General features: G+C 42.9%; 3 protein-coding genes across 3 annotated transcripts; all 3 read left to right on the top strand.

Annotated features, from left to right (window-relative positions):
- The first annotated feature begins 524 nt into the window (after positions 1-524).
- On the top strand, positions 525-1771 carry LOC142983050 (uncharacterized). The gene is made up of 4 exons (XM_076129889.1): positions 525-535; positions 854-1034; positions 1353-1482; positions 1554-1771. Exons 1-4 carry the CDS (start codon positions 525-527, stop codon positions 1769-1771), a joined length of 540 nt encoding a protein of 179 aa, XP_075986004.1.
- A 137-nt stretch (positions 1772-1908) lies between these two features.
- LOC142982969 (uncharacterized) lies at positions 1909-6775 on the top strand. Its single transcript, XM_076129759.1, has 15 exons — positions 1909-1967; positions 2035-2157; positions 2923-3022; positions 3112-3216; positions 3310-3465; positions 3589-3641; positions 3783-3880; positions 4626-5093; positions 5177-5384; positions 5611-5733; positions 5895-6020; positions 6100-6199; positions 6296-6400; positions 6474-6629; positions 6725-6775. The coding sequence occupies exons 1-15, from the start codon at positions 1909-1911 to the stop codon at positions 6773-6775; spliced, it is 2031 nt and encodes a 676-aa protein (XP_075985874.1).
- Positions 6776-9972: 3197 nt separating this feature from the next.
- On the top strand, positions 9973-16264 carry LOC142977620 (uncharacterized). Its single transcript, XM_076121631.1, has one exon. The coding sequence runs from the start codon at positions 10482-10484 to the stop codon at positions 15648-15650; it is 5169 nt and encodes a 1722-aa protein (XP_075977746.1). The 5' UTR covers positions 9973-10481; the 3' UTR covers positions 15651-16264.

Genomic DNA, 16264 nt, shown 5'->3' with positions numbered 1-16264 from the left:
TCTAGGGGTCTAAGAGATATTTTGTAGTAAAACATGTATACAAAGATGCAATAAAGTTTCGCAAAACTTTTTGAGCGTCCCATGTGCATATTATAATATGCATAAAGTCACATGTTGTAGTGACAGGTGTTTCCCATGCTTGCTGGAATGACAGTTTTATTACACAGAACTGATAAACATCGGTTACGCGTATCTACGATGTAATTAGCGGTCTGCGGTGTGTTATTAACTTACTTCAACTGTACAAAGTGTACAAACAATGAAGCAGCCATGAATACTGGATGAGCTCCTCCGTCAAGTTCTCCAACTCGCGAGTGACACCGTGTAATTGTTGCTCGACGCCACTCATCGTTACGATAATTGTCGTCTACTTGTCGAGTACTTCCAATTCATTCAGACTCCACTTCACTGGACGCAAGTATTTCACACGAGGGTCTGTTAAAGAAAATACTAACAACTCATCAAGTGTCAAATGTTCGTAAGTTTTGTAATAGTTGTAAAGTGTAGTGGTTACAGATCGTAGAATGGTGTACAAGTATGTTTGTCCACGTCAGTCAATTGTTATATAGTGAGAACCATCAGCGTCGTCAAAAGTACCGATGTTCGTGGGTAACTTATTTATTACCTATTATTTTTTCAGTAACAAAAGCGTTGCCCCGCACATCGCATTATGCCTAGCTTTTCGTTAATTAACGCAAGTGAGAGAGATCTATGATACAGAGAAATGCGTTGAGGATTCGCATTCGAGGCATCTATGATCTTCCAAGCTATCCTTGTTACACTGTTGAATTAAACAAAATGCAGAAAGTGTGTGTGTGTAGGTGTGTATGTGTGTGTGTGTGTGTGTGGGCAGGTCGCTGTGCGCGCTGAGCGTGGCGCCGCACCTGCGCGTGATGCGGCGCGTGGGCTTCTGCCGGCTGAGCGCGCGCAGCGGGGCGGGCCGCCTGCGCCGCGCCGCGCACCGCCTCTACCACGTGTTCGCGCTCTCCGCCACCTCCGTCTACGTGCTGCAACAGTTAATCTATGCCGTTCAGGTTCATATTGCTATTATACTGAGCGCACAATTCTACTGAGCGCTACTAAATTATTTAAACTTCACGGCTTGTTTCTGGTGCTTGTAGTATCGGCATTTACTTGAATGCAAACGCTTGTAATGACTTATTATATAGCTTCTTTGCAGTTAGATATTAGTTATCACTTAAATTCGTAGCTGTAGTAGTATTTCTTACACCTGTAACCCACTGCTGGACTAGGGCCTCCTGCCGATTGTAATAAAGTAGCAGTAGTACTTAATAATGAGCATATTTTTAATGATTGTGCCACGTATTTATTATATTACGTACTTGTGCTAGGAGAGAAAAGACTTGGCCAAACTGACACAAGTGATGTTCGTGATGTTGTGCTTCGGCACGTGCGTCGGCAAGCAGCTCGCCTTCTACCTGGACGCGGACGACGTGGACGCTCTCATCTCCGCGCTCGACGGTCAGTATGGCGCTAGACAAGGCGCAGTAGTGGCAGTACGGGGGTAGTACAGCGGAGGGTGTGTGTCGCAGAGCCGCTGCTGAACCAGGCGGCGGGCGCGGGCGGCGCGGGCGAGGCGCTGCTGCGCGGCACGGTGCGCGGCGCGGCGCGGCTGCTGCGCGTGTACTCGGGCTGCGCCGTGTCCACGTGCGTGCTGTGGACCGTGTTCCCAGTGCTCTACAGGATCCAAGGACTACACTTTGAATTCCCCTTTTGGACGGGGATCTGCTACGACCACATCGTTGTGTAAATATTTCGTTTTAACGTTCACTACTTTCTGTTCGGGAGTATTTTATGGTCGATTAATTTATAGTATTGTGCAGATTCAGCGCCGTTCTCTTGTACTTCTTCTACCAGACCAACCTGGTGGCGGTGGGGCACATCGCGATGGACGCCTTCGTGGCTACTATCCTGAGCCAGTGTAAAACTCAATTACGGATTTTGAGGTAAAATAGGTAATGATTTCTGTATTGTATTAATAAGCAGTGTATAGAACAGCGACACACTGCGCAGGTTGAACTTCGAGTCGCTGCCGGAGCGCGCGGCGGCGCTGAGCGCGGCGACGGGCGAGCGCTACGAGGCGGCGCTGCACAGGCTGCTGGTCGACTGCTTGCTGCACTACCAGAAGATTATAGAGTGAGTAGCGAGCGACGTCGCATCCTCACCTCACTTCACTACACAACTTACTACCATTATGACACCAATCGTTGGATGTTTACTCAACATCTTTTTTTTATGAATTAATTTGAATTTGAATTATTAGCCAGAGGCAAGTATCTGCATCTACGAGGCCTAACTCTACCGGCCCTTACTTGACAAATTTTCCATATCCGACGCTCGGTTTAAATATCACTATGCGGTCACTCGTTTATGGAATGACCGCGCCAAGGTTTACTTAACCCACATATCGTTTTCCGACCGGTACGCCTAAGGGGTACGCTATGGGCGCCTCAACATCAAGAAATAAACTATAATAAGTGTACATCACAACACGAAACTATACCTAACATGATAATTTGCAAAAATGCACAAAACTATAAAATTATAGATTTAAAACTTTGACAAAATAGTTGAACTTTCTTGGGTTAATAAATGTTTAATGAACGGACAGTTGCATTAAATATGTCAATATTATTAGATGTAGAAGTACCTGCAACTAGACTCAAAACGAGCACGAATATTTGGATGCAAAAATATTGTATTTGTTCCGTGTGACGTGACCTCCTCCCGACGTCCTCCCGACGCCGCCGCGCCGGGGGCAGCGTGGCGACCGCTGTGTCGCGAGCCGTCCTAGTACTGTGTACATTCTGTCATGAATTAATTGGCGGTAGTTGTTGATATTGACGCATCGATAGTCGTATATTGGTGGTGATGGTTGCGTGTGTGCGTGTGTGTGCGCAGGATGTGCACGCGGCTGCACACTATCTTCGGCGTGCCGCTGCTGGTGAACTTCGGCGTGGGCGGCTGGATCCTGTGCATGACGGCCTACAACATAGTCAGCGTGAGTACTCGCAGCGCACACACTTACATACTTACACTTCACTCGCGAGTTACTCACTCTCATCTGTGCCCTCTGCCCTCTGGTCACAGATGAAGGTGCTGAGTTTTGAGTTCGCGTCCACTGTTCTGTTCACCGTCTGCGTCCTCATTGAACTATTTCTATTTTGTTATTACGGAAATGAAGTCACCGTCGAGGTAAGACTCGTGATTAAAAAAGTAAATTTTATGAAGACATTATAATATGAATGTAACCGATGGCGCAATAACTGCTGGTGATGGTCGTGTCAGAGTGATCGCGTGAGCGGCTCCATCTACAGCATGGAGTGGTCGCGCGCGCCGGTCGTGTTCCAGCGCTCGCTGCTGGTGGTGATGGAGCGCGCCAAGCGGCCGCTGCGCCCGCTCGCCGGACACATCATCCCGCTCTCGCTGCAGACGTTCCTCACGGTGACGCACACACACACACACACACACACACTCTGCTCCTTAGTAGCCACTCTGCTTATGTGTATTATCATAATAATAATATATGTGTGCCTAATATTCAAGTAAGCCTTATGTATTTTACAGATTTTGAAGTCATCGTACAGTTTCTACGCAATGCTGCGACAAACAATGGAGACGCAACCCTAAGATCACAGTTATATGTATATTGCTTATGAGAAGTAGATCTAGATTAGCGGCCTAATTAGCCGATATAAAATAGTAGTAGTGGCGCTCGCTAACTTCATTATATAACCTTTGTTCTGACATTAAATAAACAGTTTAAGTTTGAGTAAAAAGCACACGGAGCACAATAAGTCGCGTGGACGAGGTGAAGCGCAGTGCAGCACAGAGCCGCGCCTCCGCGCTAGATCAGCAAGTAAGTCTGTCATTAGGTACAATACTTACTATGCACAAGAGGTTCTTCCTAGTTAAAACAGCACTAACTTTGTTTGCTACAAACTACACGTCACTTAACCCAAGCACGTTACATACGTACAAATATGTAAAAATCCTGGCTTACTTGTGCACTTGCGTGACTGCAAACCGGTGCTAAAAGAAATCATATAAAAAATATGCATAGTATGTATATTATTTCAAACTAATAATGACTATATTAATGTAAGTGTGGGGACTAATCAGTGCCGTGTGTGTGTGTGTGTGTCTGTGTGTGACGGCGCGGTGTCGTCGAGTGTGGTCGGCGCGGCGGCGGGAGTGCGCGGCACGCGAGGGGGCGTGTCCACGACACACTGTTATTAATCTCTTCAGCGGACAGCGTGTAATTACAATCGGCGCCCTGTAATTATCTCATTACTGAAACAGAGCTCTGCCAGATTTGTTAGTGGCCGTCGTTCACTCGGCCGACACACGGTGACACACCGCTCCTCAACATGTCTGTACATCATATTATTTCAATTTTTAAGTAACCCAAATTCTTATTATGCAATGATATTGCGTATTGTATGGTGATATAGTTTATCATCTTGGTGCCTATAATTTGCACAAAAGCCACTGTTTAAGTTCTCCTTTTTATGATGTTATTTGCTAATTTCTCTATACGTCACGACATATTATTATGTATAATTTGCACCATTCAGCATTTGGAATAGGAATTTAGAATTTAGGAATTTCATTGATATTGCGCGTGCGCAGGTCATTATCTTCTGAGAGCGTAGCGCCGCATTTGCGGATCCTGCGGTGGTGCGGTTTCTGTCGCTCGTGGGGCGAAGGAGACGCGGGGCGCGCAGGGAGTGCGGGGAGTGCGGGGAGTGCAGGTGGAACGAAGCGAGAGCGCGTGGTGCGGAGGCTGCACTCGCTGTACCGCGGCCTCACGCTGGCGCTCACCGTGCTCTACCTGCTGCAGGAGTGCGTGTACGCGTACCAGGTGCCGCCGCGAGCCGACACCTCACACGTCACACGTCGCACGCGACCGCTCCGTCACGTCTGTCGATGTCGTTCGCAGGTACAAGAAGACATGGACAAGCTGGCACGGGTCATGTTTCTGTTGCTGTGCCACATCACGTCCATCGCCAAGCAGCTCGTATTCCACGTGAAGGCGGCGCGGATCGACCGGATGGTGGGCGGCTTGGACGGTGCGTGCGTTCGCTCGTGAGGAGTGCGTGTGTCACCGTGTCGGCGAGCTGGTGCTGAAAGTCTTCATGGCGTGTGTGTTCAGATGCGTTGTTCAACCAAGGGGCAGAGCAGCCACGGCGGCTGCTGGCGGCGACGGCGGCGAGCGCGCGCCGCTTCGTGCACGCGTACTCGGGCTGCGCCGTGGTCACGTGCACGCTGTGGATCACCTTCCCTGTCCTGTACCACCTGCGCGAGCAGACCGTCGAGTTCCCCTTCTGGATTAACCTCGATTACAATCGATCCAATGTTATGTTAGTACACGATGCCGTGTAGGTACACAATGTACACATTCTATTGACTTACATACGTAAAGTTAAACAGAATGCCGGCTATGCTTTATGGTTATAATAATATCATTAGTGTCTAAGCTACTGATACTGTGGTGGTATTTACTACGTAGTTGAGCAGGCAATATATAATATTTATAAGATGAGGTCGGTTGTCAGGGATCCGACTTGTCGTTATGAATGTTGTCAGGTTCTACGTGGTGCTGTCGTACTCGTACTACGTGACGACGCTGGTGGGCATCGCCAACACCACCATGGACGCGTTCATGGCCACCGTGCTCAACCAGTGCAAGACGCAGCTGCGGATACTACGGTCAGTACACTCATTACATGCACTCGTATTCGGCAAGAGGTGAGTTGCCAACAATGTGGTAGAGGTGCGCCTCATTATTATTGTGGTATTTAGCAATTATTTACAATACATAAAAAGTAACAGTTGACAGCTAGAAAATGAACAGATGAGTAATTTTGTAGGCTCAACTTCGAGAGTCTGCCGGAGCGCGCGGCGGCGCTGGTGCAGCAGCAGCCGGCGCTGACGTACGACGCCACGCTCATGAAGCTGTTCCTCGAGTGTCTCGCGCACTACCAGAAGATCACTGAGTACGTCACCTTCCCATCGCACGCGCGCTCCCATACGTGCGTACGTCTCGCAATTAACACGTTCTCAATTGTCGTTCAGAACTGCTGCAATGTTGCAAGATATCTTCGGGACGGCGATACTAATACAGTTCGGCATCGGTGGATGGATCCTGTGTATGGCTGCCTACAAAATAGTCAGCGTGAGTGTGTGCTGCTGTGTACCATGTGCATTGTACCACATACATACTATTACATACCCAGAATATGTTTATATTTCAAAAGGGTTTTTGTTACAGCTGAGCGTTCTGAGCATAGAATTCGCGTCCATGACATTGTTCATCAGCTGTATTTTGACGGAGCTGTTTCTGTACTGCTACTACGGTAACGAGGTCAGCGACGAGGTAAGAATCGTACTTAGTGAGAAGACTGTCACGCTACTAGTGTAGCGGTTAATAACGGTGATGGTTGTGTCAGAGCGATCGCGTGAGCGGCTCCATCTACAGCATGGAGTGGTCGCGCGCGTCCGTGTCGTTCCAGCGCTCGCTGCTGGTGGTGATGGTGCGCGCCAAGCGGCCGCTGCGCCCCGCCGCCGGCCTCGTCATACCGCTCTCGCTGGAGACCTTCGTGAAGGTATGTCCCCACACCCTGTACCACTGATCGATGCCTCTCTACTCTACACTACACTGTGGCCTCTACTGCGATGCTGATAGTATTATTTGTTTCAGATCATTAAATCGTCTTACACGTTCTACGCAGTGCTGCGTCAAACTAAATAGTTCAAGACCCGAGTAGGTCTGCGCCACCTAGTTCTCACTGTAGAAGCACATGCTATAATTAATTATAATATACGACAGGTATCACAGACAAGATTGTTTAATTTTACCTGGTTTTCTGTGCAGCTTTCTTAACCTATTGTGCGTACAAGGACGAGAAGCCACCATAAAAGTATTCTTCCACCTGTATTCAAACTTGATGTGCGCAGACATTCAGACACTCTGCGTGATGGTGGTGGTGTAGCGGTGTATTTTCATGTAAAAATCAAGAGCACTAGCAAAAATTAAGTTGAAATAGTCGCGTCTCAGTCGGCGGCGTCTTTATTTGAATTCATTATGAATATCATTTTCATTAATTTGCATCGCGCCCGGGGTGCGGCGCGGTGCGGGGGCGCGGTGAGGGGCGCGGTGAGGGGGGCGCGGTGCCGGCAGACAACTATCACTCACTCACATTAGCGATTCAGTGCATTCAAAGGACTTTATTTCTTCTTTCATTTAAAGGATATCCGCCGGACTTACAAAGATTAATGTAAAGTGGAGCCATCAGCCACAGCGGAAAACTGAATAAAATACCAATTTATTCTGAAATATGGAATAGCTATAAAAATGAATGACAATCGTTTGATGGCGGTATAAAAATATGGAATGTCTCAAAAATCGTTGAAAGACACGAGTGTTCACAAAGCATAACATAAATATTTAAAAATGAAAAAATAGGTTGGTAAGGATAGGTTAAGCCATTCTAATTTTCCCACCACCAACTTTCTCATCATAAGAAGCTATTTGAGACCCCATCCGAGTAAATTTGCAGATATTCGGATAATCTTCCCACTTTCACCCCCTACGGCCTACAACTTTTTTAACGGCTCAACCGATTTTCATAAAACTTGTCCAAAAACACTCACACGTAAATTACCTTACACATACTCCTACAACTAAATTGAAATCACAGCATCCGTTCGGGAGTTATGATGCCACAGACATTCAGACACACAGACAGACACGTCAAACTTACCACTCTTTTTGCGTCGGGGGTAAATATATGTATGTACATTACATCTCTACCAGACAAGGCTTGGAGGCTTAGCACACGAAGCTGGGTTAGTCCCCGAGTACCCCGATCCCCGAGGCCCCCGTCCCGGAGTAGCCCGATTTATTTTTATCGTAAAAACTATTAAAAGTCAGTTAATCGTAAAAGTACCGTCAGCAAATAATATGTTCAAATCAAATCAAATATTAATTTGCGAATAAAGGTACACATAGGTCTAATAAATAGGTACATGTTTTATGGTTGCATTTTTGTTGGAAGTGTCCTAAGAGTTAATACTAAACTCTAGGATTAGGGGAAGATTATAAAGTCGTGCTTGGTTAAGGTAAATATTATAATCAGATAATACAATTAAGAGTTTCCTAAAACAACCACAAGCTGTAATTATTATCCTTTTTCAATACAGAAAATCAAAATACGAACTCAAAATCAAGCATCAACATCATCATCATCACTTTGAAACACAAATTATCTCGTGCCGTATCGTAGCTTGCTATATCAATCATTATCACTTGCAAAAAAAATATCACTGTGGCGTCTGAACCTAAATGGCATTGCAATCTGTTATTACAGGCCTTTACTAAATGAGTGCTCCTGTGCTGTTCTTTGTAACAACATGATTCAGCAATCATGCCGTCAGGTTCCAGCGGTTGTTTAACAAGATAGTCGTTAAACATATTAACTGGCTCAGCTGGTAGACTGTTTTCCATTATTGCCAACCAACTATTTCGTGTTACGGTAGATATGGAAGACAGATGTACATTCGCACATATGATAATAATTATAGCCTGTGATTGTTCTAGGAGACTCTAATATGTTTACTACCTTAACGAAGCACGACTTTAATATATTTTCCTAACCCTTAAAATTAAGTATTCATCATCATGGCTTAGCCTTTCTTCCATACTCTGTTTCGGAGTCGGCTTCCAGTCTCACCGGATGCAGCTGAGCATCAGTGTTTTACATGGAGCGACGGCCTATCTGATCTCCACAACCCAGTTACCTGGGTTATAACACGATACCCTTCGATAAGACTGGTTGTCAGACTTCAAGCTTCTGACTACTGTTAACGACTGTCAAAGATCCTCGAAATTGACAGCCGGGACCCAACGACCAATTTAACGTGCCTACCGAAACACGGAGGAACTCGATATGTATAAGATGGTCACCCATCCACAGAACAACCTCGGCAAGCGTAGGTTAACCTCAGAGATCGATCCGCGCGGCTGTTGTTAACTAAGTCACGAGCTCCTCAAAATTAAAATTAAGTATTTACTTACTAAAATGTATTTAACATATCATTTGCTGACGGTACTTTTACGCTAATCTGACTTTTATTAGTTTATCAACACAAAAAATAAATCGGGGTACTCCGGGACGGGGGCCTCGGGGATCGGGGTACTCGGGGGCAAGCCCACCAAGTTAACCACCAAGTTCAGTGCTAGATCGTAGAAAATAATTTATCATTAAAATATTCCCCACTTGTATATAAATATGATACTGCCTCATAACTACAACCAAACTCGTATGTAACGAGTACATATCGTCCCCGTAGAGCGAAAAGTCATTAACTCGAGTTAATGATTTCTTTTTTTATGACACCATTGAAATTGCCATATTTTTCTCTAATTTTCTGTCTAATCCACATACCTGTAGCTATTATAGTTTTTGTTTTATAGAATGTGAAAATTAACCAGGTCAACCCTTTTGAGCTGAAAATCAAATGAGCAAATTAACTAATTTTAGTTAATTAATATTAATTTCTTAGGATTGTATCTAACCCATACTTAAAACATACCTAAAACGACTTAATTACTTTTCCCTTGAATTATCTCTGCATATTAAAATTATTATTAGCAATTGTAAAATCACTAAATGGATTTAGTTATTGTTCAAAATATGTATACATTCGTCCCAACGTCAAAAATCACAATCTAAGTTTATTGTTAATGTTTACATGCATGCTCGATAGATGGCGTTGGGATCGAAATAGATCGCGATATGGTTTCGTTACACGGTCAAGTATATAAACCACGTTTGTTTACAAATAAAATTGTCTCGCTCTGAGGTACTGTGTTTCAATCAAGTATCACGGGGCTCCCAAGGTATCTTGTACCGAAGTTGTACATGGTCCATGTGAGCCGAAGGGCGTTTTTGGCAGAACACATAAATGTTAGTACCAAAAGTGAACAAGAGGTGGCGTTAGTGGTATGGACGTAGAAAAGCTGTGAGTTATATTGAAGTTTCTGTTGGAGTGCTGTTAAGGACATTGGACCTATTGCGTGAGTAGTGAAAATACAAGTGGACAATCTGTGAGTACAATTAATTGTTAGAAGTGATAAAATTCTGAGACTTGGAGTAATGCATGGACTTAGAAAAATATAGTGGTGACCGTCTGGGACTTAGAATAGTTTCGATAAAAACGACGAGACGGGGAACCTATGCCCGAATTTTGAACCATACAACAACATATTCAAACACTTAGAAAAAATACTCTTGACGGAACTTAGAAAAATTACTCTTGACGGAACTTAGAAAAATTACTCCTGACGGAACTTTACTATCACCACACTTTGAAAATTTACTCTTATAGAAACTTTGTACAATTGCTGTTGGCGGCACTTATAAATATAGTAGAACAAATAGAATAGAAAACACAAAATGGAAAAGGAATTTAGGAAGTTAAATGATATCAAAGGACAGATGGAGAAGGGCTTAATTAATTTCAAGAAATCACCTAAGGAACGGATTACTTACAATTATATCGAAACGCGGCTGGAGATATTGGAAGCTCAATTGAAGAATTTCTCTGCTAAGTACGAGGGAATAATTGGCGAATGTGAAAATGAAGACTTGTTAAATTATTTCCAGGAAGACATCTATGAAAGGGTTTTTGAAATTTATTTGACGTACAAAGTAGAGCTTAAGAATGCATTGTCACAATCAAAATCTGATAGTTCTAGTAAAGACAATTGTGAGGCTAAGTCCGACAGTGTTGTTAGATTACCAAAGATAGTGTTGCCCACTTTTAGTGGGAAATATACAGAGTGGTCATCATTCAGAGATTTATTTATTTCTTTAGTGCACAATAACAAAAGACTCGATGATGTACAGCGTCTTCACTATCTAAAAACACAGTTGTCGGGTGAGGCAGAGCAATTAATTAGACATGTGCCTATAACTGAATCAAATTATAAAAAATGTTGGGAATTGTTAGAACATAGGTTTAACAATAAGAAATTTATGTCTACTTGTATTTTGAAAAGGTTATTTAGCCAGCGTAACATTGTTGTGGAATCTTCAAGTGCCTTAAAGGATCTTCTTGATGTAACTAGTGATTGTTTACACGAGCTTACCAATCTCGGAATTGATGTCAGCTCTTGGGATATTATTATTATTTATATAATAAGTTTGAAGTTGGACATAGAATCTAGGAAGCAGTGGGAACTGCATGTTAGTCAATCCACCGATGATCTACCGTCTTTCAAACAGTTTCGCGAGTTTTTAGAGACGCGTTTCCGAGCCCTTGAGTTTGTAGAACCGAAAGGTAAGTTAAAAACAGTTCATCCCCCTTTTACATCAAACGCCAAGGTAATGCATAACACTATTAATGTTTCATGCCCACATTGTTCAGAAAGTCACAAATTAGTTAACTGTAAGCAGTTTGCCAAAGAGGATAGTGAAAAGCGCCGCGTTATTGTCCAATCTTTGGGCGTATGTTTTAATTGTTTGGGAAGTCATCATACTTCCAAATCATGTCGTGTTCTATCAAAATGCCGTATATGCCAGCGTAAGCATCATACGTTGTTGCATCCTAAAAGCCCCAGTGTTACTAGTGCGGTGGCCACGCCAGTAGAGCCTACCACCTCACATGAAGGTATATCAGAGACCCCAACTCAAGAGTTAAGTTCAAATATAGCAGCTCATTTTGTGAATGGACGAGTACAGGGTCAAGTCCTGTTAGCTACAGCTCTTATAAGGGTTGAGTCACAAAATGGGTCTTCTCAAATTTTGAGAGCATTGTTGGATCAAGGATCACAGGCGTCATTTATAACTGAAGCAGGTGCGCAATTACTTCGCTTGAAGAAAGTTGTATCTAGAACTACTATTACTGGAATAGGAGGTCATCATGGCGATATTGTCTCTAGACATGTAGTTAAAATGAATATACAATCGTTGCATGACCCTTCTTTTTCCTTAGAAGTGACTGCGCATGTACTTAGTTCACTGACTTCGGTTATGCCTGACACAAAGTTCCAGATTCATGATTGGCCAGAAATTCAGAACATTGGTTTAGCCGACCCAAGGTTTAATGTACCCAACAAAATTGACATTTTGTTGGGAGCAGAAACATATTGCCGAGTATTAAAGGCAGGATTAATCAAAAGTCCTTTAGGTTCTCCTATTGCCCAAGATACTCATTTAGGGTGGATTGTATCGGGGAAAGTCAGTAGAGTAGATAGTTCTTTAGTTTCCCATAATACTGTAATAGCGATGCATACTCAAGTTGAAGAGAACGAAATGTTGAAACGATTATGGGAACTTGATTCTGAACCTGCTTTGGATAGGAAACCGTTTACCCCCGAGGAACAGGCTTGCGAGAACTTTTATGCAACTACCACCAAAAGAGACATAGATGGTAGATATGTGGTTAAGCTACCTTTTCGATCAAAAGATCCGATATGTAAATACAGTCATTCTAAAAATATTGCTGTTAAAAGATTGCTAGGACTTGAAAGGAAGTTGGCTAGGGATGAGAAATTAAAACAACAGTATTCAGAAGTAATTAACGAATATTTATTGCTTGGCCATTTAGAAAAAATCAATGACGAGTCAGATAAAAATACAGATGGTGCAGTGTACTTGCCACACCACGCAGTGGTGAGACAAGATAAACTGACCACCAAGGTGAGAGTGGTGTATGACGCATCATGCAAGGGAACAAACGGAGTTTCCTTGAATGATACCTTAATGGTAGGACCCACTCTCCAAGCAGATTTGCGACACATTGTCATGAGATGGCGACAACATCCAATATGTCTCGCAGCAGATATAGAGAAAATGTATCGCCAAATCAAAGTTGCACGTCCAGACACGGATTTCCAAAGGATCGTTTGGAGAGAGGATCCTAGTAAAGAAATTGAGGACTTTCGACTTCTGACTGTGACCTTCGGCACATCATGTGCTCCTTATTTGGCGGTCAAAACATTGCACCAAGTTGCTTGCGATGAAGGTGAAATATATCCATTGGCTGCTGATAGAGTAATGACGGATTTCTATATGGATGATCTGATGACTGGCTGCCAATCTGAAACAGAAGTAATACAAATTTATAAAGAAATGAACAGTTTATTAGGGAAAGGAGGATTTAGGTTGCAGAAATGGACAAGCAATAAAATGAGTTTATTGGAAGAATTGAATGAAGCCTCGGGCAAGGATTTGGAGATAAAGATGGACAAAGTAACAAAGATTTTAGGACTTACCTGGAACAGAAATACTGATGAATTTGATTACTCTGTTAAAATGTCACCGACCGCTGCACCTGAAACAAAAAGAACGGTAATATCAGAAATATCACGGCTTTATGATCCATTGGGATGGATAGCTCCATGTATCATAACAGCCAAAGTTTTAATACAAAAATTATGGATTGCTGGCATTAGCTGGGATGATGAGTTACCATCTGGACTTCAAGAAGAATGGAGACAATACAGAACAGACCTAGATAAATTAGTTAATTTTCATATTCCTAGATGGATAGGCAAAGCGGAAAGCAATGTGGCCATAGAGCTGCATGGATTTAGCGATGCGTCGAATGTTGCATATGCCGCTGTAGTATATTGCCGAATCATTAGTTCTGATGGTGACATACACTCACATCTTATAACAGCAAAAACAAAAGTAGCTCCTATAAAGCAACTGTCTATTCCCCGCCTAGAGCTATGTGGATCTGTTTTGGTGGCAAAATTATTGATTGAAGTGGCTGAAGTCATGCATATTCCAAAGGCAAATATCCATGCCTGGACTGATTCTTCTGTTGTTTTGGCATGGTTAAGCGATCATCCGAGTCGCTGGAAAACTTACGTGGCGAATCGAACTTCAAAAATCCTTAGTTTGTTGGATAATACGCAATGGGCTCACGTCCAGTCCAAAGACAATCCAGCTGATATCGCTTCTCGTGGAGCACCATCAGAAGTTCTACTAGAGAGTGATCTTTGGAAACGAGGACCAAGTTGGTTGAGGACTGAACCAGTTGAATATACAAGGCCTAACGCTATACGTACTAAAGAGGAGAGGAAAGTTGTCAAGGTCCATACGGTTAATTTAGAATCGGATTTTGATATTACCTGGGGATCGAGGTTCTCGTCTCTTCGTAAATTGATGAGAGTAATGGCATATTGCAAAAGGTTTTTACTGTCAATAAAACGGCGCAAAGATAATATTAAAGTTACACCTTACCTATCAGTTGCTGAACTACGAGAAGCCTTAGATCATTGCATTAGGCAAAGTCAGCAGCAATGTTTCCATAATGAATATGTAGCTCTGAAAAACAATGCACAGTTAGATAAAAGGAGTCCCTTATATAAATTTAATGTTTTTATTGATAAAAGTGAAATATTGCGTGTTGGAGGTAGGCTTCGTAATTCTTCTCTATCGGATGATACTAAGCATCCAGTTATTATATCACATGATTCATGTTTAGCGAGGTTAATCGTAGCTGACGCACATGAAATGACTTTTCACGGAGGACAGCAACTGATGCTTAATTTTATACGCACTAGGTATTGGATCACCAGAGTGAAAGGTATGGTACGAGCCCATATTCGTAGTTGTATTCCCTGTATACGATATGCAGCTACCACGAAACATCAGTTGATGGGGGAGCTGCCAGTGAGTAGAGTCACCCCTAGCAAACCATTTCTTAATTCCGGTGTTGATTACGCCGGACCCATTAATATGAGAGTGTCTAAAGGTCGCGGACAGCGATCATACAAAGGTTACATCTGTCTGTTTATTTGTATGGCTACACGCGCTGTGCATATTGAGGCCGTTTCGGACTTAACTTCAGAAGGTTTCTTGGCTGCATTTAAGCGGTTCGTCGCAAGACGTGGTCATTGTCGTAACATCTGGAGTGATAACGGCACTAATTTCGTAGGGGCTGCCAAAGAACTTCGGACACATTTTGCCCAGGAAGGCTCACTGTTCAAAGACATTGCGTCGGCTCTTGCAAGTTCTCACACTGAATGGCACTTTATTCCTCCCCACTCTCCTAACTTTGGAGGGCTCTGGGAAGCAGGGATCAAAAGTGTAAAGCACCATCTGAAGCGCGTTGTAGGCGACTCCACTCTCACATTTGAAGAGATGTGCACCGTGCTGTCTCAAATTGAGGCATGCCTAAATTCTAGACCGCTATCTCAAAGCAATAGCGATCCAGAAGATCCCACACCCTTGACTCCCGGTCATTTTTTGGTGGGTCAGCCGTTGATTGTACCACCCGATTGTAATTATGAGGACGCTACAATGAGTACCTTACGGCGCTGGCAATTAGTACAACGTATGGTGCAGAATTTCTGGCGTAGATGGCAACAAGAATACTTGACTCATTTCTTCCATAGATATAAATGGGCTTCGCGGATTCCTGATTTTAAAGTAGGGGATGTAGTTTTAGTAAAAGAAGACAACTTACCTCCAGCTAGATGGTTGTACGGTAAAGTTGTACAGCTGCACCCGGGTAAAGACAATCTGACGCGTGTTGTCACTATTCGGTGCAAAGGCACTGAGATTAAACGTCCAACTTCAAAGTTATGCTTGCTCCCTGTTACTGAGTAAATCTTATTCCGTGTTAGTTTTAGATTTATATTGCATGAATTTAAATTATACACTTGTTTTATTTGTTTTTAATCAACTTTGTTATAAATTATGCTGAACTTTACACTAGTTAAACTTTGTTTTATAGGTTTTGTTTTATGTTTTGTTTCTTATGAGTTTTTAAAGAGATAAATTTAACTCTAAGAATACACTGTGAAGGTGTGATAAATATTATGTATTATTGATGTTTGTCACAACATATCTATTTTTTGTTTATAACCATTTTGTTTTCACTTTGTAAGGAACATGCCGCAAATACACCGTCTGCTATTCTATATTGTAAATGTACCATAAACATATTAAAAAATACAGTCCATTGCTTTTGATGTTTATACAAATGCTGAGTTGTTCATGGTGGGCGGTATTAAAGGGATAATCATCCCTTTGGTGGGCGGTATGTTCAAAATATGTATACATTCGTCCCAACGTCAAAAATCACAATCTAAGTTTATTGTTAATGTTTACATGCATGCTCGATAGATGGCGTTGGGATCGAAATAGATCGCGATATGGTTTCGTTACACGGTCAAGTATATAAACCACGTTTGTTTACAAATAAAATTGTCTCGCTCTGA

Source organism: Anticarsia gemmatalis, chromosome 1 (genome assembly GCF_050436995.1).
Source record: "Anticarsia gemmatalis isolate Benzon Research Colony breed Stoneville strain chromosome 1, ilAntGemm2 primary, whole genome shotgun sequence".
Taxonomy (NCBI): domain Eukaryota; kingdom Metazoa; phylum Arthropoda; class Insecta; order Lepidoptera; family Erebidae; genus Anticarsia; species Anticarsia gemmatalis.
The sequence above is the reverse complement of the archived record's forward strand: the minus strand, read 5'-3'. Positions and strand labels throughout refer to the sequence as shown.

What these genes read in the sequence shown, in the direction of transcription:
- LOC142983050 (XM_076129889.1), top strand. An exon ending in AGTTAATCTATGCCGTTCAG is followed by an intron (nt 1,035 to 1,352) that starts GTTCATATTGCT and finishes TACTTGTGCTAG; the next exon opens with GAGAGAAAAGACTTGGCCAA. An exon ending in TCTCATCTCCGCGCTCGACG is followed by an intron (nt 1,483 to 1,553) that starts GTCAGTATGGCG and finishes TGTGTGTCGCAG; the next exon opens with AGCCGCTGCTGAACCAGGCG.
- LOC142977620 (XM_076121631.1), top strand. Translation starts at nt 10,482, where the DNA reads ATGGAAAAGGAATTTAGGAAGTTAAATGATATCAAAGGACAGATGGAG.
- LOC142982969 (XM_076129759.1), top strand. Translation starts at nt 1,909, where the DNA reads ATGGACGCCTTCGTGGCTACTATCCTGAGCCAGTGTAAAACTCAATTA. An exon ending in CACTACCAGAAGATTATAGA is followed by an intron (nt 2,158 to 2,922) that starts GTGAGTAGCGAG and finishes GTGTGTGCGCAG; the next exon opens with GATGTGCACGCGGCTGCACA. An exon ending in CGCTGCAGACGTTCCTCACG is followed by an intron (nt 3,466 to 3,588) that starts GTGACGCACACA and finishes TGTATTTTACAG; the next exon opens with ATTTTGAAGTCATCGTACAG.